Source organism: Homarus americanus, unplaced genomic scaffold, assembly GCF_018991925.1.
Source record: "Homarus americanus isolate GMGI-L3 unplaced genomic scaffold, GMGI_Hamer_2.0 scaffold24694, whole genome shotgun sequence".
Taxonomy (NCBI): Eukaryota; Metazoa; Arthropoda; class Malacostraca; order Decapoda; family Nephropidae; genus Homarus; species Homarus americanus.
Genome location: NW_024732780.1, coordinates 9,834,891 through 9,861,885, shown reverse-complemented (window position 1 = coordinate 9,861,885; position 26,995 = coordinate 9,834,891). Strand labels below are relative to the sequence as shown.

The window sequence follows — 26,995 nt, the reverse complement described above, 5'->3', positions numbered from 1 at the left end:
TGAGCTCTATACATACAGGTAAAGTACCAAACCGTATTTATAAAAAGCTACAGAATTAGACAACCTATTGCTAAAGTTAGTTCTGACCGTTCATGGTACGGCATTGTCTTTTCCTCTCCTACGTGAGGAAGTGATAAACACTGGCATAGATTCCAGGCAAACTGAACCTCCACTCATAGGAGGGAGGGTGTGGTCCCTCCTCTCCCACTACTGTACCCAGACCACTGATCAATGCCTGTACTGTACTGTATCAACACTTCAACATCTCCCAAGGATGAAAAAATAAATAAATAAAAAATAAAATATAATATAATTTTAGGTGTTTTGTTCAAACAACAAAGCAAAGGATAACTTTATTTTTCACATGATCTAACCGTAAATCACACTGCAAATCATGATAACCACCAAAATGTGGGTCAAGTAGGGTCTTGTGAGTCGAGTTGGTGTAAGTGCTGTATGGCTCAGGCCGCCACCAATCACACAACATCTTACAGCAGTAAAAATGTACTGTACAGTTTTCCACATTACTGTTTTCCTCACAATCTAATTTTACATGTTGATCCAGTACTGTACTCAGGTTAACAAGGCCTAAGTTTGGAGATACATACACTGTACTGTTCTTCATTACACTGTACAGTACAGTGAGTTCTGCTATAACGCGTGTTTTGACAACGCGAATTTGCTCTAACGCGATTTATGAATTCGGAACAATATTTGTATAACGCGAACGCTTGTTTGCTATAACGCGATTTTTGCTTACTATTTCTCCAATTTTGTGGTATTAACTGTGAATATGGTAAAGAAGAATATCTCCAAAAAGCGTCCTGATGATAGAATTCCCGGTGATTATTGTAAAAGAAAGGATATAACACTTGAAAAGAAGCTCGATGTTATCAACCTCAAAATCACCCTTCTCCCCCATCAAGTTACATTCATATTTTTTCAAGGTAAAGTGTTAAATTTACTGTATGATTTCATTATTAGATATGAATGTAACATTTATTTAGACTGTGCTATCCTTTGTGTTAGGCTAACTACTAAATTTTTTCGATTTCGAGTAATCTGCACCTAACCCTATTTTCTCCATAAGCCCTGTTATTTCTATTACGCGACTTTCTATAACACGATATTTTACAAGAACACAATTATCGCGTTATAGCAGAACTACCTGTACAATACTAATGGAAGCCCCTCAAAATCGAGGATGGCCAGCCCAAGGGCCTCCAAGGCATGAATTTGTTTAAGGTGTAGAAGCTGTCGCCAACACAACAACCACACCCTGAGATAACAAGCTGCATGACCCAGTGTCAAGGAATAGTCCAGCTGCACTGGCTAACCATTACCCCGGAACACGATCCACAAATCAATTAACATCCAGGTTCCCAATTACTGCTGGGTAGACAGAGGCAAATGGCGTAAAGAAACTTGCCCATAGTTTCACCCTGCCCGAGGATTGAACCCGGGTCTGCTCACTTGCGAGGCGAGGACGCTGACCATTACACTACAGGTCACCATACTACACTATACAACACTACACTACAATATTCTACACTACACTATACTACACTACACTATACTACACTATACTACACTACAATATTCTACACTACACTACACTATACTATGCTACACTACACTACCTGCTTTTCCCAATGTTTGCTATTCAACATAATTTTCTTGCTCCATCACCCTACTCTTACCCTATTCTTCTTTGCTCATCCAGCTCTTACTCTCTCTTTCCTTCAACCTTCCTCTCATTCTTTCCTTCCTCACTTCTGTCCTCACTCAATTTCCTTCACCTTCCTCACTTCTCTCCTCCTCTCTCAATTTCCATCAACCTTCTTCACTTACCATCCTTCACCCTACTTCTTCTCCTCCCTCCCCTCCACACACACACACCTTCCTTCTGCAGGTAGAGTTCCTTCAGCTTGGCCCGCCGGTGACCAAAGTCCTCCTCAACACGTGCATGTTCCTCCCTCAGCTTGCGTTCTCGGTCCTCCAGCTCCTTTAACCGGGCCTGGAGCTCTGAAAACACCCGGAAATAATTATCTCATCATTCTATTAGGTAGTCAAAGCGAATTTAATCGAATCTATGCTACATATGTAAAGAATATCACCTGAAGATTTGACACACCAGTTTATGTCACCGGAGCATTAACGAACCTCAAATTACCTGGGGGGGGTTGGAATAGGTTAAGTTAGGATAGATTAAATTAAGTAAAGTTAGCATTAAGTTTGGTTAAATTAAATTGGTTAAAGTTAAATTAGATTAGGTGAGCATTAGGATGGTTAATCTTTGGGTGAAATGAGCCAGCATGAGTAATCTTCAGGTACTCAGTATAAAATCATCCGTAGGGGGATCAGACAGTCCCTACAAGAGGCACCACTACATACAGCGAGACAATAAGACATCCCTTCACGTTAGGCAAATCAAGGCGGGACTATTCAGAGTCATGGTAGGTTTCTGGCCTTCATGCTAGTAAATTTCAGAGTACCGGTGTGTTTCAGCATTGTATAATATATTTTAAGTATAATTATAGTACAGTATACTGGTTAGAGCTAAATAATACAGTATTGTCTAAAAAATTATGGGTCAATATTATCAATAACACTATCAGAATAAATCAATTTGTGGATTTCCAAAACAGCGTAGGTGATTGAGTCGGTTCACAGTGACGCTCCAATAAATATAATCATTGCCTTTAATTAATATCTAATTGTTGACAAAATATACACAAAGACGCTACTATTAACTTTAGCAAATAAATGTTACAATCATTTAATATTTCTTAGTACAGTACAGACTTAAGTGGGAAGCAGCATTAGAGAAAACATCATTGGTACGCCATTCTTGTATACCCGTACATCTATATCTATGGTCAACTATTACAGCAACTTTTTTGCTTTGAAGAAAAGTTGTTCCTCATCTCAAGAATATCCCCCACAATCACCCCCAGGAATTGCAATTTACATGCGGTGGGTGGGTGGGCGGGGGATTTATTTTTCCATTTATTTATTTCCGATAAATTCCGAGTTCAACTTTAAAATATGCAAAAACAACCTAACCTAAACTACCTTTCAGATCGTTCAGTGTGGTTAGGATTCGTTAAATTACCCCAGGTCGTGGATGGCTCGTGTCATCTTCAATTTAATGTCAAGCTCCGACCAACATCGCTTCCATACTGTACTGTATACCCTGTTGTATATGTGAAGACTAAAGAATTATTTTTTTTTTTTTTTCATTAGTCTGGTAGTAAAATGAGATGACCCCATACGCATAAAGACACCATTTAGGGCACAGCACGGCCGACACTGCACAAAACTGCATTCATTTCCCCAACCATAAAGTTAGGGTCCCGGATCTATTTACAGCGGGGTGACCTGGAAGTACCTCGGGATCAGACCAGAAACAATTGGGATAGGTGGCAAGTGATCTATCCTGCCACACTCCACATATTTTGATAATAAAACGGCAATATTAAAATGGTCAGGTGATAGAGCAGGCATCCCAGTTTATTTCACCTTATGATTAAATAGATTGAGAAGGGTTTAGAACAGATCAGGTCAAGTTAGGTCAGGTTATGCTGCATTACTGTACATTAGACTAGGTTAGGTTAGGTTAGATTAGGTTAGTCTTTTGGTGTTTAATCAAGTGAAATTTAGTTGGGTACTTAATCTGCAATTGATCCTATTAAAATACATATATTTTTTTAACAAATTTGAGATACAAAAATTTACATGAATCAAATTAACCAAAATTAGTATGAAGTAAAGACTGTTTGGCTAGGTTAAGTTAGGTTAGGTTAGGTTAGGTTTGGTTTGGTTATCTCATCTATCCTAAACTATTGATGCTAAAGTCTTGCACTCACGGCAACAGACGTACACTAATATATTTTTAATTTGGCATAACTGCATTTTCGGACAAGACGCCCCAATAGTTGTGCATTGTGTTTCCTGATGGCTTAGAAAATTTTATGACACATTTCTTCTATGGCGTTTCCATCGCAAATAACGTAAAATTACCTAACCTAACCAGTCTGCAAGGGAAACATCAGGGAAGAAAAATGCCTTAAAATTGTCTAAACCATAGGAAACACAACGTCTTCCATTTCATCCTGCAATAAGAGGCGGTGTTTAGTGAATATGTGAAATAAATTAGATTATGATTAAATATCCTAATGTTACCTATGAGGGTCAGATTAGATTAGATTAGGTTAGGTTAGGTTAGGTACCCCTGTAATAGTAAGTTAGGTTAGGTTATGTTAGCTTTAGGTTAGGTTATGTTAGCTTTAGGTTATGTTAGCATTAGGTTAGGTTATGTACCCTGTATTACTATGTTATGTTAGGTTATTAGGTGAAATAGCCTGGGATCTGGGATGTCTAATTTTCAGGTGACCCCAAAAATGCCCAATTACAGTAGTATAGTTACAGCTTTGTACAGTTAATGCAAATACTAAAACAGTGAGACCACCATCTAACAAAGTATATAAAGAAGAAAGTCCATTATATCGAGGGTTCGTTAGATGCGAAACCTCCATCTAGCAAATAATGAGACCAGTCAGTTATAAAACCATTCCACTGTATAAACATGAGCCCACAGGTATATATCCAGAGGCAGAATGACTGTATCTTATTAGCTTAGTCACAAAAGTTCAAAAGATCCTTAACCAAATTTAATTAATATTTAACATTGTCAGTATTCCTGCATTAGTACATTTTTAGTATACCTGTACTGTATTGTGTATGTATTCTGGATATGTATTCTGGATTGCCTATTCATATGCTGAGGTGACAAAGGACAAGAGTGAACAAGTGGTAAAAATCCACCTATGAGGTATAGTGTAAACGTCGAGGGTGAGCCACATAGTTTAAGGCTCGAGGAAGACACTCACCCTCGACAATGGGCTGTGGTTCTTTATGAGGGGCCTCTGAGTCCTCCATGATGGCGTTATCCTCCTCACCTCCCTCTCACTCAACACCTAGATGACATTCTCACCAATAATGTCATCTCTCTTCTCACTGGGAAATCAGCTGCTCGCGGCCCAACTCCACCGGATGTCGCTCCTACAACCCTACCAACACCGGGCGGACCAATCACAATGAGGTGTGTTTCTTAACCTTGTTCTGATTGGTTAAAGAATCATGAATGAGTCTATCCAGAAGATTTTGAAGTGTATTGATTAGATGGTCATTTTATGTTGTTTACACATGAGGTCAAAGGTTAATTGTTGTTTATATTCAATTTCTTTAGATCTTCCTTACATACAAATATAAAAGAAGTTATTAAATACATAAAACCCATTTTAATGAGCTTTAACGTGTCATGGCCGCAGTGAATAACTCTAAGTTACTGAACTTAAAATTCTGATTGGTATTTTTGTCTACTCACGGGAGTTTTATATTGCCATCATTAAATATAATATTTCAGGAGTTTATATGGACTTATAACTTACTATTGAACATCTGGAATGATTTCAGTGTGATTAGAGCTTTTTTATATCAATGAACTCAAACGCTACTTAAGTTCTCGCCTTCTCGGACCATCGTGAGGTGACTCAAGCTGTCACTGTAGGCCCTATAAGGTCGTTCACACACTTCATCAAAGGTGAGGTGCTTTCCCGTTAAGAGTACTGTCTGGTCCCCGAGACACATATACTAGAGACTGTCAGCTGATTGAAAATGTCCAAAGGAGGATCACCTACGGCACCTCAGTTACCTAAAGAAATTAGAACCCCTTGAACTGCCTGGCTTATACTAGAGATGGGCAAGGGGTGACCTAATAGAGGTTTATAAACATCTGAGAACATTACTCAGTCGAGTGTTCACACTTGGAGCTGGCGGATACCTTCCCCAATACGGGTCGTAGCTTTAGGTTGAAGAAAGTTGAAAGTTTAGAAAATTATCAGGGCAAACTTTTTTGGAGTGAGAATTGTAAACTATTAGAAAAATCTGCAAGAGAGTGCTGTGACACCGAGCGAGATCTTTATTCAAGACCAGACGTAACCATCATTGGCGCAGGCACTAGTCTGGCGGTCCCCTGGACATTTTCAAACTATACTGACAGTTTCTTGCATAATTCGAGGACCAGAGGGGAGGTCAGTACAGTACTTCAGACGGGGAAGCACCTCGCGTTTGAAGAAATTTATGAGGATCGCATCGTCTAGGTGTGTGAATTAACGCCCGTCTTATGAGACCTAATTTATTAGCTTGTGGGGCTCAGAGATATTGTCTCACACTCGGGATGGGTAGGAGAAAGGAAACTCACAATGTATATATATTGTAATGGATGTACAGTGTAGCTTGGTGTTGGGAAGTGGCAGTGTGGTTACAAGCCTGGAGTAGAGAGAGCTGGTTCGGGAGCGTGCCCAGAGGAGGTGTTGCTTGCTGTGTGGCTGAAGGTAGAAGAAGGGGCAGGTGACGGCGAGGTGAGGTCTTATATAGCGGGGGTAGGCGTGGCTTGATAGTTGACCTTAGACCACGAGGCGTTGGCTGGGGAATTCGAAAAGGGGTTGGCTAGTCAGCGACAAATGGCAGTTGTAGTTGTAGGGGAAATTTCCACTACAAGCTTAATTAGTTGCTTAATTCACCTTGTCACAACGGTCCGAGAACTTCAGTATGTGCACCCTTTTGCAGTTAGTGGTTAAATCTTAACAGCCATTCTTTTGACCATGCCTGAAGCTGCCAGAGATCTTCCTTTAAAATTTCACAGTCCGATTGATTCCTTATTTCTCTGAATAAATTGGCATCGCCCGCAAATAATTGTGTGGGTAAGTGTATACTTTTTACTTCGCTTTTCTCCTCCTCGCTGCTGCTGCTCGTTAGTGGCTTGGGTGCTCGGTCACGTGTGGGTGTGTTCCTTTTACTGAGCGTTCTTAAACCCCATTTCTATCACTGGGTCATTGAACCTGAACACATCAGTGAACTCTAAAATATTGTTTTTTTGTTTGCTGACTTTTGTTAGATACGGTATGATGACCCTTTATAATGTTCATTTTTGCGGTTAATATGTGCTTCTGTTTTAATTATAAATTTATAATGTTATTTGAACTGTTGTATAATGCATATAATGCTTTCTTTATTAAAATCTTGTAATATTTCACATGTTCTAGGGGGCTTTGTCCAAGGAAGGTTTTTGTCCAAGGGGGGTTTTATCCTAAGGTTTTTTGTCCGAGGTACATGCCCAGTACTTGCCAACAGTGCTTAACAGAGACGTGACCGATCGCCCAAGTGGCTAACGAGCCGACCAGTGGTGAAGAGGATAAATGATAGAAGATGTACGTGATTACCTGAAGCGACTGGCGACGCACTTCCTCGAGGACTACTGATTATATGTTCTGAAAATTTATGACTTAAATTCACACTAAATTGTCTGGTATATCGCGGCGTCCATCCATTTAAGGAACTTGTATAGTATATATATACATATAATCGTCTACGTAATCTAACGCATTACATTATCCTTGCAAAAGAAGTTGACAGCAATACTTGTTTTCACTGTTGTTCAACTGCCAAACCAGTCACTCAAATGACGTCACTCCAGGATTGACGTCTTTTTCACGAAAGCCGTACTGTGATCGAGGAAGTCACATGATTTAATAATGTTACAGGCGACACGACATCGGTAGACTATCCCGCCATCTTTGTCACACGTCCGGCTTCCTCCTTCCCTTGTACAGGCGTAAGAGAACTAGAAGTGAGGCCTGGGGGAGAGGGGTGACTGGGGGAGCGGGGTTACTGGGGGAGGGGTGACTGGGGGAGGGGGAGGGGGGTGACTGGGGGATGTGGCAGTGGTCAATATGGAAAACCCCAGAGATAAGGGACAGTCTATTACACGGGGAAAGAATTGCACCACTGATTTAAATGCAACTATTCTATAGGTTTAACTTAAATGTTATTTGTGCTTCTTGTACCCCCATAAAAGACATGATAGTGAGAGGTGTCCACAAGGAGTCAGTAGTAGGAGGTTAAGGTAACGGTACACTTAACAAAACCTTAAAAAACCCACGTTCAGCTTTCGTCATGCCGCCTCTTCCAATACACACACAAAAAAGATTGGAATATATTAGTAATGTATATAATAGAATTTTGTATACATGAATGATAATACATATATTATGATGTTAAGAAGTATTATTAAAGAGATTAGAGTTAAAAGGTTGTATATATTTGAGCGTTCTTGACCATGTTTACGTCAGTCAGCTGAGAGCTCCGGCCTTAGGTGGATCACGGCGGATCACTGTAGCCTTATCTCTTTTATCAGTCGTATTTTATCGTTAACTCATGGTGTTATGACCACAAGTGTTGTAGTCGGTGCCAGAGTGTAGCAGTAACAACATCCAGGGAGCATACTACCTTTAGAAATACTGTTAAAAGACTTAGAGAAATTAAGGTACACGTGACCGCTACCAGAGGAGTCAGTTTGTTAAGTCACCACAGTACCACAGCCTCCACAGCACCGCCCATATTCCTCTATCATGAGTGTATGTTCTTTCCTGTTCCATACAAATGTTAAACCAAATCAATATTTTCGTTTCAGCCGAGTGATCGTTTTTGAACTAATTGAAATACGAATAAGAATGTGAAGTTGATTTTATGAATGATAGAAGATGGATACCGTCACACCTGTTAAGTAATAACCTTTATAGTGTGAGGTTTAGAGGCGATATTATATTACTGTAGATAAATTTTGAGACAAATCTTAACGTTAAGAGTGACCCTTATGGAGTTCACTTTGTGGTTGGTAGTGGTGGTTCCCGGTGTTCCTGAAGTAGTCTACCACTTTTGTGTTAAAAAAAATGTTCGTGATGTAAAGCAGATTAAATGATAAGTGTAATGGTAATGTTGTATTAAACGGGAATTTACTGAAGAATGGTACCATATATATTGCTGTTTTATATAAATTATCGTTCATAAAGTGAACCAAATTAACCTGCCTAAACCTGACCTTCTGCTAAATATTAACACCATATGATTTAGGTTAGATTAGTTTGGTTTATTTTAAGGTAATGTCTGAGAACAGCACTACCACCACAAGGAGTTCTTTGATTTTGTTCATTTTTTCCACAGAACCTAATAGAACCTGACCTGACCTTACCTAATTTGGTAAATATTCGTCCATTGGCTGTCCTCAGGTTTTGATACAAAAATATATTTTTGGAACGTATTATTGTGTGCTTTACTCAGATTTGACCTTCATTTCTTGTGAAAAATTAGCATTTAAAAAAAATAAAACTTCATTTGTAACCGAAACGCTAATTTGCACCAAAATGGCAGTCAGGTTTTAGCAAAACGCACTAAAAAAATCTAATCTAACCTAACCTAGCAGGGGGAACTTCCCTGCTACTGTGGTGGAGGATACTGCTGGGTGATCTGGAGGATGGAAGTGGTGGAGGATAGTTTCTTGATTCTTAAAATCTGATTAAAATAAATACAGTATGTGCCAAATATTTATTATAGTGCTCCCTCCTGATGCCTCAACACAACACCCAGGTTTTAATATTTTTTTACACAAGCATTCAATATTTTGGGTATGGACGCTGTTTTGTGGATTCACAAAGTTATCACTATGGTTAACAGTCAAATGTGAGTAACCTGGATCACTCAAACCATTAGGAAGAACAAAGGATCAGTAGTATTAATGTCTGAGCGTCACGTTGGTCGACAGGCAAGATTAATTTTCTTTTACATTCACCTTCTATACCTCCAAGCACCTACACACCGTTAATTTGTCGTCCTCTACCGGACTTAGATTTTTCAAATTTTGACTCGTCCAACTCCACAACATCCCTGAACCACTAATTGCTTTCTGATTATGAAACCAGTTCTCGAACACCTCCCCACAGAACAAATGCCAGTTAACTGTAGTCTCAGAACTAAGATCAACTTGGTTTTCAGCATAAAACTGTGGAAAATGTTATTTAACATAAGTGTTGCAAAACAACTTCTTGCTGGGTGATAAATTTGCTTTTGTGGATGCTACTCACATGTCCTTAAATAAACTGACCTGAAAAGCACATTCAATAACTCGCTTTGAATTCTTGTCAGTACTGTACACTTAGGACACAGTCTTGATGTTGGTATGCCAACCGAGATCTTGTAATATTTGGATTGCTTCACTTTTGTTCTGATAAACTCGCTGAATAACAGCTAGATAAGGGAGTGAACACTTATCACACACCATCACGAGCCTTCAAAATTGCGTGGTGGAAGGCCAATGGATGAATATTAACCCCTAACTTCTCTGTCCCCCCTGGATCCCCCGCCATATTAAACAGAAACTATCGTACTTATATTGATATTTGGTACCAATGAAGAAACTTTATTGAAGCATCATGGTGTAATTTTATGTTTTTTGTGTACATGAGAGCACACTCAGACCGAGCAGGTCAGTTGTAAACAATTGGCAGATGATAACATGCGCTGACAGCGGCAGATATTTTGGAGGAGTTTTTACGTTAAATAATTTCTTTGTGTACAAAGCACATAGAGACATCATTTTAGTTTCACATGTTCAGTTTTTCACTATGTTTTATCCTGCAATTGCCCTGATCCTTCGTGCACTGCCTACTACTGGTGATTTATGATTATATATATACAGTCGTGAAAAAAAAAATTAAAATTTAAAGTTGTCGCCCCTCTTAAAATACTTACTATAATAATAAGAACATCTGTGTAAAAAATTAACAAAATAGAACAACTCATTCTAGTGTTAGTGCTGTTCTCAGACATTACCCAGTTTATTAATGAAAAATTATATAAAATACTGGTAACAGTACAGGTGCTCCTCTATTTATGAATGAATTGCGTTCCTGAGGCTTGTTTGTAAGTCCAACTTTACTTTTGTAGTTACCAAACATATTGTAAAAATTGAAAAGATTATGGATATTTAGTACAGCTATACCCTTTAATACAGCCTTAAAACCTGGCTCACTCTTCTCCTCTTAGGTAATGTTTGTTCTATCTGGAATTTTCTTCAAAATAATCCAGTCTCAGCCACATTAAACACCTGTTCAGGCAAGTAACCCCCTCAGTGATGATGTTTGTATCTGAAAGTTTGTAAGTTGAACGTTCTTCAGTAGAGGAGCACCTGTATCTGGTACCTTAGAAAGCTCTAAAGGCGCTTCTCAATTTACACTTGTTAAATACAATATTATTTTAACTTTGAGTGGTAGAGGAGACAATAGGTTAAATGTGTTAGGCTAACCCACTTATTGGCTGTATTAACACACTTACTTTTATCCTCTCTGCCTCTCCATATATGGCATGTCTGCATTCAACCAGAGGTGGACTGTTCCACATGTGGCATCGTTTTTGGTAATACAGTACTGTACTCGACTGTAAATATTTTAATAAGAAATCCCATAAAGTGATGAGGATTTGCAATTACATAATATTATTTTGTGAATTTTTTGTCTTTGAACACTACTGTAGTATACGTTGATGCGTTATGGTGCCTCTCAGTAAAGACATCTTCAGTATTTTCAGCTCTAAGTGTTATGTTCCATACTGCTCCACATACACAATTAACCAAGGCGATGATGTAGATTAGTGTTCAGGACAAAACATTTTGTTAGAAATATGATACTGTACCCCCCTGTACTGTACTGTAATATCATGTAAATTGCAATTTCTAGTCACTTTATGGAATTTTCTTGAGGTAGGAAAGCATTCAGTAAATAATATAGAAATATTAGCTAAAGTTCCTGGTTAATGTGTGATACAGTATCCAGAAATACTGTACCAGGGTTTCTTAGGTTTGACTGTGACTGACAAGTTAAATAGTAAATCTAACCTTTAACAGATTTAGTTTATTTTTTACCCGATCCAAAGGGACAATTGTTTATAATTTTTGGGTAATAGTTTATGTAGAACGTACAATATAAAGATAAGTAGAGTGCTGTACTAAGGTTGTTTTTCGTCATGGTAGCTGTAGTATCGTGCTCTTCTCTTCAAATTGACAAAAATTTTCCATAGAAGATAAAAATATATAAAAAGTGCAAAAGGAATATGCTTAGTGATATATCAGTTTTGATGTGCGAAGTGGCTGGAGGAATATGGCTAAACACGACCTTGTCACCAGCGCCATGTTTAGACTGTATGAATTGTTCTTTTAACAGGAATGAATTTTAATCTATTTTAGAAGAATATACTGTACAGGGTACTGTACTACGAAATAACTGTAGTAATTTAGGTTAGGTCTGGTAGGTTAGTTTGTTCTTTTATGAACAAATATTTATTAAGTAAATATATTTTGCTACTTGCTAGCTACAGAATGTTACTTATGTTTTGAGCACCAATGGTGCCATTTTTAAAATCACTTAAATTTTTTCACCACAGTAAATTTCAGAAAGATGTTGTTGAGATAACCTGTTCATGTTGTTTAAGAGATTATGTCAGATGAAAAAACAAACTTGGGTTGCTATTTGATCACCGTCATATGTAAATAGAAAAGAAAATCTCTGGGAAGAAGAACAACAGCAGAAATCTCTGAATGAAACGAACCAATGGTTCATCCCAAGAAGGTACAGTATACAGTATTGTACGTATAAACGGAGCAGGGGGAGGGTCGAGAGCTGCTGCCTCTTCATACACGGAAAAACTTCAAAAATCATAAGTGAAGTGATGCAAAACACAATTATTGTTCATCTTTTTGTGTTTCTCAAGGTAAGAAAGTTATTAACTTCTATGGAGAAATTGTCAGGTTGCTGCTACGTTCGGACCTCACTCGCCAAGTTCTCTGTACTGGATTACCAATAAAGAAACGATGAACTTGACCTCATCTTATCAGTAATTTATATTTTTGACCCTTAGGTTAGGTTTTGGTGTTATGCTTTCCTTGATTTAAAGGTTATATATATACTGTATATGAATCTCAACAAAATAAGTTTTGAGTACTGGACTTATAGTCCAAAGGTTTAGGCCTTTTTATTACAGAGTTCAATGATTGGATTTTTTCCATGATGTTCAACTAATAATTGTCATCTATTACATTAATATCAACCGTGATTCTGGTCTTTATAATTACTGTACTGTACCATGGGTAGTTAAGCTGTAGGTTAGGTTATTCCTTTGACTAAACTACTGTACGTACATTGTAATGGTAATTGGTAATACAGTAATTTACAGTACTTTTGTTTTGCATTATAACTGCTGGTTACAGTACTGTACTATACTGTATTTGGAAATGTATATACAGTACAGTGGTAGGCTGAAATTTTTTTTTGTACCATCCCAGTACAGGTACAATATTACCAATCACCAGATGTCAATTTTGATATATGATGGTTCTGTTTTATTTAGTACGTACAGTAATTTATTTTGAAGTACTGCAACTACAGGTTTGTTTTAAAATGTAATACTACTAAATATTGAAAAAATGAGAATGAATGCAAATTAACCATGATGATGTAATTAGATAATATTGTACTATTGCATTTTGTATTTATTGATTTTTAAGACAAATTTGAATAGGACCAACCAGAAAATTCTTTTAATATTGGAACCAAAACTCTGGTGACATTCAATAATGGATCATTAACTTGTTTTTAAAATCGATGTGTATGGATCTAAAGGTAATAAAGTTTTAATTTTTTTTTTGCATACCCTGTACATTCAAAGACAGTACAGTGCAGTGCAGTAGTTATGGGGTGGAAGGAAAGCGAAGTTTACATATACGGGTATTTTTGACTAAGTACAGTGTTAATCTGATGAAATTGAAACCGTTTCATTTTCTCCGAATTTAAAACTACGTGATGTCAGAAGAAGAGAAACTGATAATGGAAATACTGTATAAAGTGACCTTGTGATGTGTTACTGTCGTGTTAATAATGATCTGTTATGGAAGGTGTGGGATAAAACAGGTAAGATAAATCCACCTACGTCACGATCTGCCTTCAACTGTTTGGTTTATTCCGGCACAGCAACTGGATAAACTCGTCAGTGTTGAGATGAGTGAAATGTATTTATATTTCACACACTTGAACTTGATGGAGGTTGATGAAGTTTGCTTTTGTATATTTAGTGGAGTGTTTGGTCTACTCTGTTGTGTGAAGGTAGATGGATAATGCTCTATTTTGTCTTTTCAAACTGGGCAACTTGTATCTTGTTTTGAACTTTATTCTACAGTATTCTTTTTGTTGGAGACAGGTGAAGTTTCTCTTATCTCTTGAAACTGTGAATTACTTAATTTTTTTTTTCTTCCCCCCTTTTTAGCTATGACCAGCCCATCATTTTGTAGGTTGGGTAAATTTAATTTTAGAAAATTTTCCCTTGTGTGAGTTGTGACCTGGTCTGAGTGATCATTTAAACATGTACTACTGTAGGTGTAATGCAACTGTGGTTAAGGTGTCCTGGGATGGTGTAGGTGTCAGCTTTTCATGGAAGATGTTTCTTGCAGGGTTACCAGGGCTACGGTCAGCCCCAGAGAGGCTACCCAGGCCAGGCTCCGCCTTCGGGCTATCCCGGCCCGGCTCCAGGGGTGAGGCACACTGTCCTTGCAGCATGGAGTGTTCAGTATTGATAATAACTGCTTCCCTTGTTATTGATCTCACAGCATGATGTAATGGCTTCGGGATATGGTGTTGTAAGGCTGGGCTTAGGTTGTATGGCAATAGTCAGTATGGTAAGACTAAATCGTAGCATGTGTTGGGTGTGTGTTGCAGGGGTCCATGGCTTTTGTTGAGCATTTGTGATATACACCTGCCAGAAGGTGTGTGTACACATTGCATTATAACCCATGAGTCATATGATAAAAGTATTCTGTTCTCTGTTAAGTATTGGTTTGTGTAACAAATCACAATCAATAGTTAATGCACAACGAATATAGAACATTATGCTTCAAAGGTCACTTAGCAGTACTGTACTGTAGTGCAGTAATTGACCTGTGGCCTCAACTGCCTGCTCTTACCTTGACACTGGTGTCCAGTTTTAGACGAGTTTATTCTCAGTCCCTGGTTGTTAGTCACTCTAAAATACTGTATACCAGTTGTTCCGTATACTGTACTTTTGATATAATTTGATAAATGCAGTAGTACTACAAGTGTGCATATATTTGAAGTGATTTAATACACACAGAAAAGGCCATTTACACATATATAAATAGCAGTTTACACGCAGAAAGGACAGCTAACAATGAAGTTGGACATTGGTACAATACAGTATTGTACTGTACAGTATTTTGGAAAATGGGAGATATGGCATTTATATTGAGTGACTTAACATTTAAAAGAGACAGAGTTATCCTGGGGAAGGCTGGTAAGGTGTTGGGTGTGGATAAGAGGTGAAGAAATGATAAGTTGGATGACAAGAATATACAGTATGCTGGGTTACCACAAGCCAGGAAATTTTTTGGCAGTTGGGAAAGATTGTGTTTTTAAAGGTTGGGGAATTCCATATAAACTTTCAGAATTTTATATTTTCCAAATTTCTCAATAACTTTGCTGAGAGAGACACTTCAATCCATGAAACCCCTTCTCTGATTGACATAGTGATCGGTGGACTGCTTGCTGTATATTGTGGGTGCCTTTTGCTCTGTTTCTGCAGTCCCTCTGTTATTTGGTCAATGAGTCTCCAGCAAGAAGATCTGACTACACAACAAAGTGTTTCCCGGCCAGTTCTGTGGTACACGATGATTGAAGATTGTACAGTAGCAGAAGGGCCATCTTGATCTGGAAAAATGTCAAAAAATATCCAGTCTGTTGTTCATAAGGCTGTTAGTGACCCTTTAGCTTAGTGTATACAGCAGAGATAATGTATATAACCCTTCCTTGAAATATTTCAGTCTGATAAACTGATGACATCAATCGTTGAACGAGAAGTTGGCATGCTCTACAGGTCTGATGGAGAACTTCATTACAAAGGATCTATTATTAGAAGATCAGTCAGACTCATTTTTATCACCCAAGAAAGTTGACATTGAAGTATGGAAAGTAGGGATTGGATTTGCTGTCAAAACCACTCTGGATAAAGAAGTTGGTGTCCCAAAACAAACTGAATTTAAGCACCAGTGTCTTTCATGCTGTAGATCCATCTTGTTCTCAATACTGTACATGTACACTTACAAAAAAATACTCTGAAACCATCCACAACGATCACTGAGACAGAAGCTGTAATGGGTGCCAACAGATTTCTTGGTCCGGTGCGTCATATTGTATAACCCTGTAAAGGTGCACAATAAACTTTCAGTGAGTGTACATGGTAAATCATGCTAGTTTTAGTGATACAAAGTTTGAAGAAGTTCTAACAACAATAATTGAGGAAACAATCTTGCAACCCGTCGAATGTGATGAGCTTTTGGAGCAGTACAAATTATTATCCGATCTAAGGAAATTAGAAGAGTAAGAAGATTGTGCTCAATATATTACAGTGGGAGAGCAGCTGGATGTTCTTTCTGTTAATATTATTGGCGAAGAAACTGAATATACCGTAATAAACCTTGAGAGTTGATTAAGATACGTTTTACCTTATCACGTATAGTGTAGTGGAAACAGACTAGTGGCACAATGAGTGATCTGTGATGGGGTTTTGAAGAAGAGAAGGCGACGTGTTAAAGGTGACTGTTACCAAAGAAATGTTGAGGTATTGTAGTAGATTTGGATATAAAACCTACGTAAGTGAGAAAATAAATATACGTAGAGTGAGCAAGACAGATATTATAGTGTTGAAACTGAAAAATCTAGACTGAAAAAAATAGATGCAGAGAAGAAAATGGAGCTTAAACACAAAAATGATTTGGAAAAGGAAGCTGATGATTTAGCAGAAAAAGAGAAGAAATTTGTCTATACAGGTATCCCCCATTTAACGTTAATTCACTTTAGCGATGAAATTTTTTGACACCGTATCTCACTTATCAGGTCAAAATTCAGTTGAGTGATACACTAAGTCCTCGCTTAACGTCGGGGTTACTTTCCTAAAAATGCGACGTTATACGAAACTACGTGAAGCAGATCAAATTTCCCCATAAGAAATTGATAAAATACGGGAGTTACGTTCCTGAGCCTCCCTTTGCCCAATGAAATACATTACATATACAGAAAATCTTTGCTATTTCTATATAAAATAATGCATACATATACAACTACCAAGTTTGTGTTGGTAGTCACCGATGGGCGGAGGTGGTGAAGCAGAGGAGGGGGAGGGTGGAAGCAGAGGAGGGGAGGGTGGTGAGTCATTGAGACTGCGCCAAGCCGAGAGAGCATAGCGTGGCCAGACGATTGAGGGTGATGCACCGTAAAATTAAGTCTGTGATGACACAAAACGACGTAGTATTGGATCTCCGGGACATTAAACAAATTTTTGGTCTCAAGTTTTGCAACGTAGTACTGAAACAACGTTAAGCACAGACTTACTGTGTCTTGACTGGCTGGGGATTCTGAGCTCCAATTGCTCATCTCTACTGTGACTTGTCTTATGTTTACTATGTGCCACCTATCCACCCACACTAAGTGTTTACCACCTGCCGTTTGATTGTTTGCTTTCCATGCATCGCTAATATCCCTGTATATAGTATCGCTGTGCATCACTGTTATTGTTGTGACTTTTATGGGTTATTCAGTACTGTACTGAGTTTTGGATATTGTGTAAAGTGAGAGAATTTTGAATAATGTTGTGTGAACTTGCTGCTGTTTCACCTGCCTTCTCAGGCAAGGCCAAGCTCTCCCACAAGTCCATGAGCTTGGAGGTGAAGCTTGACATTATACTGTGTTACGAGAATGGTGAAGGGTCGAGCTCCATTGCGAAAGCATTTTGCCTTACGCAGTCAGTGGTGTTGACCATAATTAGGAGGACACTTGTGCTGATGGCTGCTGTTGAGCACATAGCTCTAGGATCATGAGAGTATGTGATCCAATTATGGATAACATGGAGCAGCTTTTGCAACTGTGGATTGAGGACCAGAGTCAACACTGAATGCCTTTCTCAACCATCACCATTACAGCCAAGGCATCAAAGCTGCAGGAGGTAATGAAGAAGGATGCGACCCCAGGGAGTACTACTGTTGAGTCACTCAAGGCCACTGCAGGATGGCTTGAGCTGTTCAAGATGATGAGGTGGGTGCTCAGGCCTTCCAAGGCTGCTCTGGAAGAAAATGCCCTTCAGGACCTTCATTGCCAAGGAGGAGATGGTGGCACAGTGGTTCAAGGCAGCCAAGGACTGTCTCACTGCTGCTGAGGGTGACCTTAAGCTGAAGCCGATGCTCGTCTCCCATGCTGAGAACCCCAGGGCACTGAAGGGTTACATTAAGGGCCATTTTTCATCATTTAACACTCTTAACTCCAAGGCATAGGTGACCACTGAGCTGAAGGAGTACATCAACAAGAACATCACTAATATATTTCTCCTGATCCAAAATAATGCACCTTTGCACCCTGCCAGTATGGAGAATTGGGCTGACAACACTGTCAGTCACGTCTCTGTTAGGCACTGTGGCACAACTACAACACTAAGAAGGCAACCAACAACATTGGTGCGTGGAGTGAGGTGAAATCATCAACACTGAATGGTGTGTAGCCCGAGTGTGTGTACACTGGGTTCGAGAGGGAGGAGACTCAGAGCAACATTGTGACTCTCGCACCAGGCTGGGTTTGAGGAGATCGACCAGGAAAATGTGACTGAACTTCTCTACAGCTACACTGATGAGCTCATCAACCTGGAACAGCAGTGAGTGGTGGAAGAGGAGGAAGTTGAGTTAGAGGAGCCTGTCAGGTTCCTCACCTCAGTATTGACATGTTTCAGCTAAACCTCTCCATTATTGATGACGTCCTTGCTAGTTCCCTGAAAATGACCCAAACCCAAACTGGAGTGCTGAGGTGAAGCGTTTGGTAGAGAAAGGCATTCAGTGCTACCGAAACCTCTACACTGAAAAGTGGCAGAAGTACCAGTTATCCGTCATCTACTTCTTCAAGCTGAAACAAGAGCCAACGACACTCGGCACCTTCCATCTCAAGCATCACCCGCTTCAGGCCAAAAGCTCTCACCCGAAACAGTGCAGACTCTCCAGCCTCATTTTCCGACGTGGAGAGTGAGTGACATGCCTGCCCTAGCAACATTTGTCCTCCAGCCTTGGAGAAGATACACGATAACGAATTTGCTCCCGGTGTGGACTTGTTGAGTGTTACTATGCTGTAGTTTACTATTACAGTAGCTACAGTAAACTATTGTTACGGTAAATGCAGTGTATTTAGGTGAAAAGATTCCTCAAAGACCGATTCTCCGTGTTAATCCCTCATTTAGTGATAATTTTGCTAAATGTTAGGTTTTCAGGAACACAACCCCATTGTTAAATGAGGATAACCTGTAAAGCTTCCTTAGAAATTAAAGGTGTTCGGGAAGATACAATTGCAAAAATGGTAAAACTTAAGGATCAGTTGAAAAAATTGAACTGTATTGCTTATTGTACAGCTACATCTCATTGAATTCCCACAGCCTGTCATGCCTTGCTTGTTTGCCAGGTAGAGTACTGTATTACAGTTACTGCATTGAGCACATTTAAAGACGAGATTTGCTTCTTTAGTAATGTATTGTACAGTATTTCTCTTTGGACATTGTTTTGCACAGGTTACAGTGTTCACCTATTAATTCTATTTTATTTGCATTATATTAATTTTGTATCTTGTGTTCAGTTGTGAATTATTGTTTGTTGAGTTCATGTAATAATTAATATAAAAAAAGGTCCATTGATTATAAAGTGGAGGCTATAAGGGGAGGAGGAGGCCTCAAATCCTTACATTATTTGTTATAGATTAAGTTTTACCAGACCACTGAGTCCTTATACTCATTTGGGTTAGCTGAAGAATTTAGGTTTATTCAGTTTTGATTATTTGTTTTGTTACAGGACAGTTGTCACGTTTCATGATAAAGTTGGTTGATGAACAATATGTTGGTGATGGTTGGTAGTGTTCCCTTGGGGTTAGCTCTTCAGGTGGGAACTAAATCTTCCCATGGTCAAGGCCAGAACCCCTGATGATGAGTAGTGCAAGAATGTAGGTGAATACATCCTCCAGTGTGTGACCACCATATCCTGCCTCACAGTCACTGGAAACATCAACTCAAACTTTTTCTGTCTCCTTTAAAAAGTCAGGAATTTGTCACAATTCAGTTAGGAAAAGTCAGGGAATTTATTTTGTTATATTTCTGTGGCAAACATGATACTGTATGTTGGAGGGAAAGCTGAAGATTAGACACCCCAGCTTATTTCACCTGATGATTAACCTTCTGTTACTCTTGGCTGTGGTCGGAAACCTCACCCCCTCGCTGTCTTTCGTCACAGGTTACGTCGGTAACAGGAATGTTTTTTTTTCTTTTTTTTTTCTTCATTTTAGTAAACATTGGGGAGAGTGATCCAGACCCAAACTGCACCCTAGAGATGCATCTGCCAGCCCACGAGGCTAGTGGGAGGAACTTAGGTGGTTGATATGGCCGGTCCACTGTTCCTGCATTTCTGCTTACAGGAGGGGTACTCTCAGTGTGAGATATGCCTGAGCAGGAGGGGTCAGGCCAGCACAGGAACGATTAGTGATTCAATTTGCGTCGAAAGACCACGAGAGGGTTAAACACCCTCAGTTACCTTCCCCCCAGGAAGGTAACTGTTTCCATATTTCAAAATGAATGTGATTTGTCTGACTGAAAATTTAGTAATCCCTATATATACAATAACTGTGAACTGTATAACATTGTACATGTATACAGTTATTGGGAATCTTTGAAAGATTTTGATATTACGCATTTTATTGAAATTAGCAATGATGTACTAAATGAATATGCTATTTCCTAGTGATCTCTTAATAATTTAATAATTTACATTAAAAAATAAGATGTGGTGAATCATTAACACTGTACACACAAGACTGAAGGTTTGGCAGAGTGAATTAAATTAAACCCTAAATACTGTACTGTATCTGGTAACATTGTAAGACCTTAACTGAACATACTTGCTACATTCTTCAAGAAAAACCATCATATTTGAGTAAACTTTCTATATATGACTTTGCATAGATAAAATTGATGACTAAACCAGCAGAGACCTTACATGTGGTATTTGCAGCTGTCACTGAGGCAGCCTTGCAATGTTGTGGTAAAGAATAGTTTTCAGAGTTGATTTGAAGATTTATTTTTGTTGTCAGTCAAAGTTATCATCTGTCTTTGCCCTTTCAAGTTTTACCTGAGTCTTTATCACCTCTAATTCACCACTTGTACCAGTCCTTAATGAAATGTCACAACTGTGAGATTTAGACTTCACTACAGTCATGTTCTGCCATTGTGTCAGCACAGTACTGGAGACCCCTGACCTCTGAACCTATGTGTAAACCACTGTATGTAAACACTCATGGCACACTAGAGAGCCTTATTGTTCATCCCCTGTTGTGTTGAAGACAGGCAGTGGGAGGGAGGTATGGAAACACAGTAATAATGTTCCTTCCGTCTTGTGACTGATAAATAGATGTAGAGTTTTGATGACATATCGTACAGTATTGTATGTGGATGTATCCTGACATGATCATTGTTCAGTTTGATAATCATTGTTATTCCTCCATATTTTGAGAAGTTATGGTCCATTTTGTCGTCGTGATGAGCTTGTTTCTTGTGTTGTCCGATCTTACTTGTGTTCCTATTATTGATTTCCTCTCGTGGTCTTCTTTATTTTTCCTGGTAACACATCTAGTTCTTGCTACATCTGGATTTGTGTTGTTGTTGATGGCTGCGAGGGCTTTCATTTTAATTTTTCCCGGACAGTCATTAAAGACTTGAATGGAAATTGTCACAGGGGATACTTGTACCTTCATTGGTTATAGTGTACAGTACATTGATATTGCAGTACAGTCTACCAAAATGAGGTTTACTGATAATGGTGTCGATTGTTAAATAGGTTTGTCTCATCTCACCAACAGGCACCACCACCTTCAGGCTACCCAGGTCAGCAGCCCTATGCTGGAAGCTACCAGCAGGCTCAGGGGGGCTATCCAGGCCAGCAGCCTCAAGGATATCCTGGCCAGCAACCCCATGGAGGTTATCCTGGCCAGCAGCCTCCTCAAGGATACCCGGGACAACAGCCCCAGGCAGGTAGGAGTCTATATGGGACCTCCTGGTGTTTGTTAATTTGATTTGAATTAGTGTTATTTTATACTGAACCATCCACATTAGACACAACTAAATGCTGTACTCAGCATTGATCTCTCTTTTTAATTGTTCCTGTGATTCAGATATACAGTATTTTAATTCTGTTTTATTTTTGATAGTTTGTTTCAATAGTTTTCAAACTGGTTTACATCCAAGTGGGGTCAAAAGGTTGAGCATTAGGGGTCATTTTTTTATGATTTCTTCCAGGTTTTCAGACAGGGCTGTAGTACAGTATTAGTAAAGGCTCCAGTACCACAAGGTTATTCTGAATGTCGAAATTACACTGACAGGTTGGATATATATTGTTCATATTTATGTTAATGAGCTGACTGCCTGCATATTATCTGTATTTTCAAGAAATTTCTCTGAAAAAATGGGGGAGGAGGGGGAATTCCAGGAGGGCACATGGCTTCCCCCTCCTTCCCTACCTGTATGTTGATGCTTACCCCACTATCTAGCAGTCTGTAGTTCCTTTAAATTTTCATAACTTGAACCTAAACACGAGTAAAGGTGAGGATATGAATCTCATTACAATAATACAGTACTGCACCATGTCAATACCTGTTGGAGTCTTTGAGTGTTAGTACATCTGTTCATTGTGTAACTATGGGGAGGTTTATGACTTTTACTTGAGTAGAAAATATTATCAATAACTTTTGCACTTTTGAATGTTTCAAAGGGAGAAAAGTACATTAGTGTAGTGTATTTCCCTTGTGTTTTCCTCTCTTAGGATACCGTGGAGCTCCCCCTGGCATGGACCCCAACATCGCCTCTTGGTTCCGTAGTGTGGATCAAGACAACTCCGGAGAGATCAACGCACCGGAGCTGAAACAGGCCCTGCAGAATGGCAATTGGTCGCAGTTTTCCGATGAGGCGTGTAGACTCATGATTTGTGAGTACTGTACTGTGCATTTGTTTTGTGATAAGTTGATAGCTTATTATGAGTAATTAGTATACAGAACATTAATAATAATGGTTAGATTACTGAAAGTAGTCATTATTTAATTTATTTTTGTTAATTAGTATAAAGGATGTCTGATAATATTGGTTAGATTATTGTAATTTTTCATTATTTGTACCATTAAACATGTTGATGCTCAGCTGTGCCCCAGAAAACACCATATAATATATAATTTACCTGGTATTCATTTTACTGTAAACAAGCATGGAACAGTTCATATTGGATACAGGAGTCCTTCACTCAAACAGCACTGGGGATTGTGTTGCTAGCGGAAGTCTGTGTAAGTTAAATTGGTGGAAACAAAGATACAGTACAGTAAACCCTCTCAGTAGGGGATATCTTTTTGTCTGGTATAATTATTGGACTCAGTCAGGATTTGTTAATGGGAACATCGTCCACTATTGACCAGATGCACTGCCTTTAATGTGCCTCAAAACCAACACAAAGGTGATGTTTGCAAAATGAAAACAAACTGCTGACTCATGGTTTTTAATGGAGAGAGTGCCCCTTCCCCATTGTGATGACTGTCTGGTCCCATTGACTGTTTGACATATCCTGGTGGAGTGCCCCAGTCTCAGAGATCTTCGTAAACACCTCTCCCAGTGCGGGGGGACGGGTCTTACCATCTCTCTTTGGTGCTGGGGGGAGGTGGATAATGTGGGAGGGGACGTCCTCGCTGGCCTTCTGCACAAACTTTTAATTTTATCTATTCACGTTTAGATATTTTTTATGAAAGTTCTATGCTATTTTTATTTGTTTTTTTTACCTTGTATTCTTTGATTTTAGTCTTTTACGCTTTTATTTTAATTCACCAACATATGACCTAATCTATTGTGTCACCAGGGAGGTAATTACCACAATCAATCGATCAATCAGTCCTTAATTTTTTATATTCTTATGAGATTTATTGCTTCGAAAACCATTGATTCCCTGTGCATTAACATTTCGTAGTCCACATATGCGTTGGCTATCGAGGTATACCTGTATTTATATACATTTTTTTTTATGTTGCAGCAATGTTTGATCATGACCGCACTGGCACCATCAACATCCAGGAGTTTGGACAGTTATTTACCTTTGTCAGCCAGTGGACGGAGGTGTACCGCCGCTATGACCATGACAACTCGGGCACCATTGATGAAAATGAGATGAACACAGGTGAGTACAGTACAGTACTTGTAGAGTAGAGTACAGTACTTGTAGAGGCTGTAGTAAGGTGAGGTGAGATTAATACAAGTGGTGGAATGGGAGGTGTGAGAGAGAGGAAGAGAGTAGTAAATTAGGGAGGTAAATAAAAATCAAGAAAGGGAGAGCTATAGAGTGTGGGATAGTACTGAGAGAGAGAGATACAGCTCCTACATATCATCAGTCATAATTGCCTAACTCATATTTAGTAGTTTTCAAAAGGCACCTGGATCAGCATGTGAAAAATGCCTAACTAACACTACTGATTTAGGCAGATGCATATTTTTGGCTGGAAATAGATTTGTTTGTTAATCACTTTGACACTTCTGCAGCAGTTGCACCTGCTGATGGAGAGATGAGTTCGGCATAAGGCTCAATCTGGCAGAAAATTGAGTTAGGCAGTCATGCAAGCCGGTGAGAGGGTAGTGAGCTGGACTGGTACAGGATATGTCAATCTGGAGTTACAAAAAATATTTATTTTTGTTTCATGATTATGAATGAAAAATCCAAAGTTATGAAAAATAATTTCACCATTTTTGTAAGTTTTCCTTAACTACAATAACATGAAATGTCAAAATAAAATTAAATAAGAGAAAAATTTTCTTTATCGTTTAATTTTGCTGCTGATTATGTACAACAAAGGTTTAGAGTTATGAGAAAAGGTGTGGAATTTGGAAGTGAACAAAAGTGTGAAGGTGTGGTAATTGTCGGCAACACACATGAGAGCATAAGTGTAGCGTCAACTGACTGATGGCAGTGTTCATGCTATGTTAACAAAGTAGCAGGAATTTTTACTTCGCTGTTCTCGGTTATTCGCGGGTGACACCTTGGATGTACTCAAGAATGTCTATGGGTAGTTTTAAAGTTGCCGGCATTTTCACGGCTGGGACAGGGAGCCTTTCATTCTAGAAACGGTAATTTCCTTTACCTGTAGTATTGTAAATATGTGTGTGTGTAGATGCACACATACAAGTAAATAATGATGGAAAATACTCTCACAAATAATCAGAAACAAATTTATTAAAAATTTGACAGTCTACCCTCAAGTCCGTGCTCTATTAATAAAGTACAGTACTCTAGTAGAGCCCGGAATTAAGGGTAGACTGTCACATTTTTAATAAATTTGTTTCTGATTATTTGTGAGAGGATTTTTCCATCATTATTTATTTGTATGTATTTTGTGCATGTATGTGTGTGTACACACACACATACAATACTATAGGTAAAAGAAACGAGTTTCCTGGGGGCAAACACATAAAGGGAATATACATTTCTTTGTACACAAGTAAAAATGTTTATTCGCAGATTTGGCGATTCGCAGCCTTTTTGAGAACCTAACCCCCACAAATTTGGGGGTCCCCTGTACTGTATTTGTGGCATTTTATCTCAACTTTTATGATGGGAGTCTCTTGAAAAATGTGATCCTAAATACAAAAAATCAATTTATGGAAGGTGTTTCAGGAACAACACTTTGGCAAATGGGGGAATACCTGTACTGGTTTTGTGTAACTTTTGACCATCCCTTCTGCACACTGTCAGGACTTACTCCAGGGAATCTTATGCCCTTCACACAAATTTCTGAGAGCTGTACAGTATTGAAGTTAATGGGACTTTAATTTTATTTATCCTTCATTTTTCATTTACAAGATATTTTACTCTTTGACCAAGTTGATTTTTTAACACATTGTGGACACAGTTGATGTTGTAAATATCTATACGTACTGTATGTTCATACTTGAAAGGGCTAAATTCAAACAATATTTTCTCCCCTGGCAGCCCTGCAGCAGATGGGGTACCGTCTTTCCCCTCAGTTTGTCAGCTTCCTGGTGTCCAAGTTCTCACCCAGGATGAGGAAGGTGACTCTGGATAACTTCATCGTCAGTAATATTCAACTTCGCAATTTAACAGAAGCCTTCAAGAGCCGTGACTGTGAGATGAAGGGTATCATCAGCATTTCCTATGAGGACTTTGTCTCCCTCGCTTTTACAAGCCTTATGTAGGGTTGGTTTTGTGCTGGTTGTCACACTTAATAGTAATTGCATTTTTTTCACCAAATGTCAACAATACTGTAAGGAGATTATCTTTCAGTTTTCACAATAAATTGTTGGATTATTTACAGATTCTACGAAATGGCATTTAAATCTCCCTTCTCCTGAAATAGTTAGTTTTCAGGAGGTAGGTGGAAGATTGTGGCCTTAGCTTAGATAGTTGTAATATTAATTTGCTCATTTTTTTACTATTGATTTACTCTAGCATCCAATGTCCTGCCATTACAAAGTACTAATTCATCTTGGTATATAAGTATTATGTGTTCTTATGTACTGAGTATTACCATTATGATCACGATATACAATGTATTGTTACACGTAAATTATTGAAAACAAATCTTCAATTTGATTATAATTTGTGTTATGCTGAGGTGCTGTAATACCAGGGAATACACTACATTAGTATAGCATGCAGAGCTCTGACTGTAGTCGACGTGTTCAGTATTGGTTGTTAAGAGAAATGGTGGTAAGGTGGTTGTACTTAGCTCATGGCTTGCAAACTTTTTTAGCTTTTGTAACTATTGTACTGACCTGTTCTTTAGCTAATGAAGTAAAACGATGGTAATATATATATTTTTTTGCTGTTACTAATTAAATGAACTGCCCTTTCATTCGCTTAAGGGGTAGTGATGTTATTACTATCTATATTTATAAAGGTTTTTAATGTTTGTCAATAAATGATGCAGTTTGA

At 38.6% G+C, this 26,995-nt stretch overlaps 2 protein-coding genes across 4 annotated transcripts in view; one reads left to right on the top strand and one right to left on the bottom strand.

The window, feature by feature from the left end:
* Positions 1-5,069, bottom strand: part of LOC121869096 (rab GTPase-binding effector protein 1-like) — a 48,206-nt gene extending 43,137 nt beyond the window's left edge. For both annotated transcript variants that reach the window (XM_042370252.1, XM_042370253.1), the window contains exons 1-2: positions 4,893-5,069; positions 1,900-2,025 (exon numbers count right to left, since the gene is read on the bottom strand). In XM_042370252.1, coding sequence (XP_042226186.1) covers positions 1,900-2,025; positions 4,893-4,941 — 175 coding nt within the window. In that variant the 5' untranslated portion in view covers positions 4,942-5,069. The remainder of the gene's footprint in view (positions 1-1,899; positions 2,026-4,892) is intronic.
* Positions 5,070-8,199: 3,130 nt separating this feature from the next.
* LOC121869094 (peflin-like) lies at positions 8,200-26,995 on the top strand. 2 transcript variants are annotated; one of them, XM_042370248.1, is made up of 6 exons: positions 8,200-8,480; positions 14,396-14,476; positions 21,882-22,053; positions 22,841-23,002; positions 24,086-24,229; positions 26,033-26,995. In XM_042370248.1, exons 1-6 carry the CDS (start codon positions 8,475-8,477, stop codon positions 26,254-26,256), a joined length of 789 nt encoding a protein of 262 aa, XP_042226182.1. In that variant the 5' UTR covers positions 8,200-8,474; the 3' UTR covers positions 26,257-26,995. The 2 variants fall into 2 exon arrangements, with proteins under 2 accessions (XP_042226182.1, XP_042226183.1); XM_042370249.1 differs by lacking the exon at positions 14,396-14,476.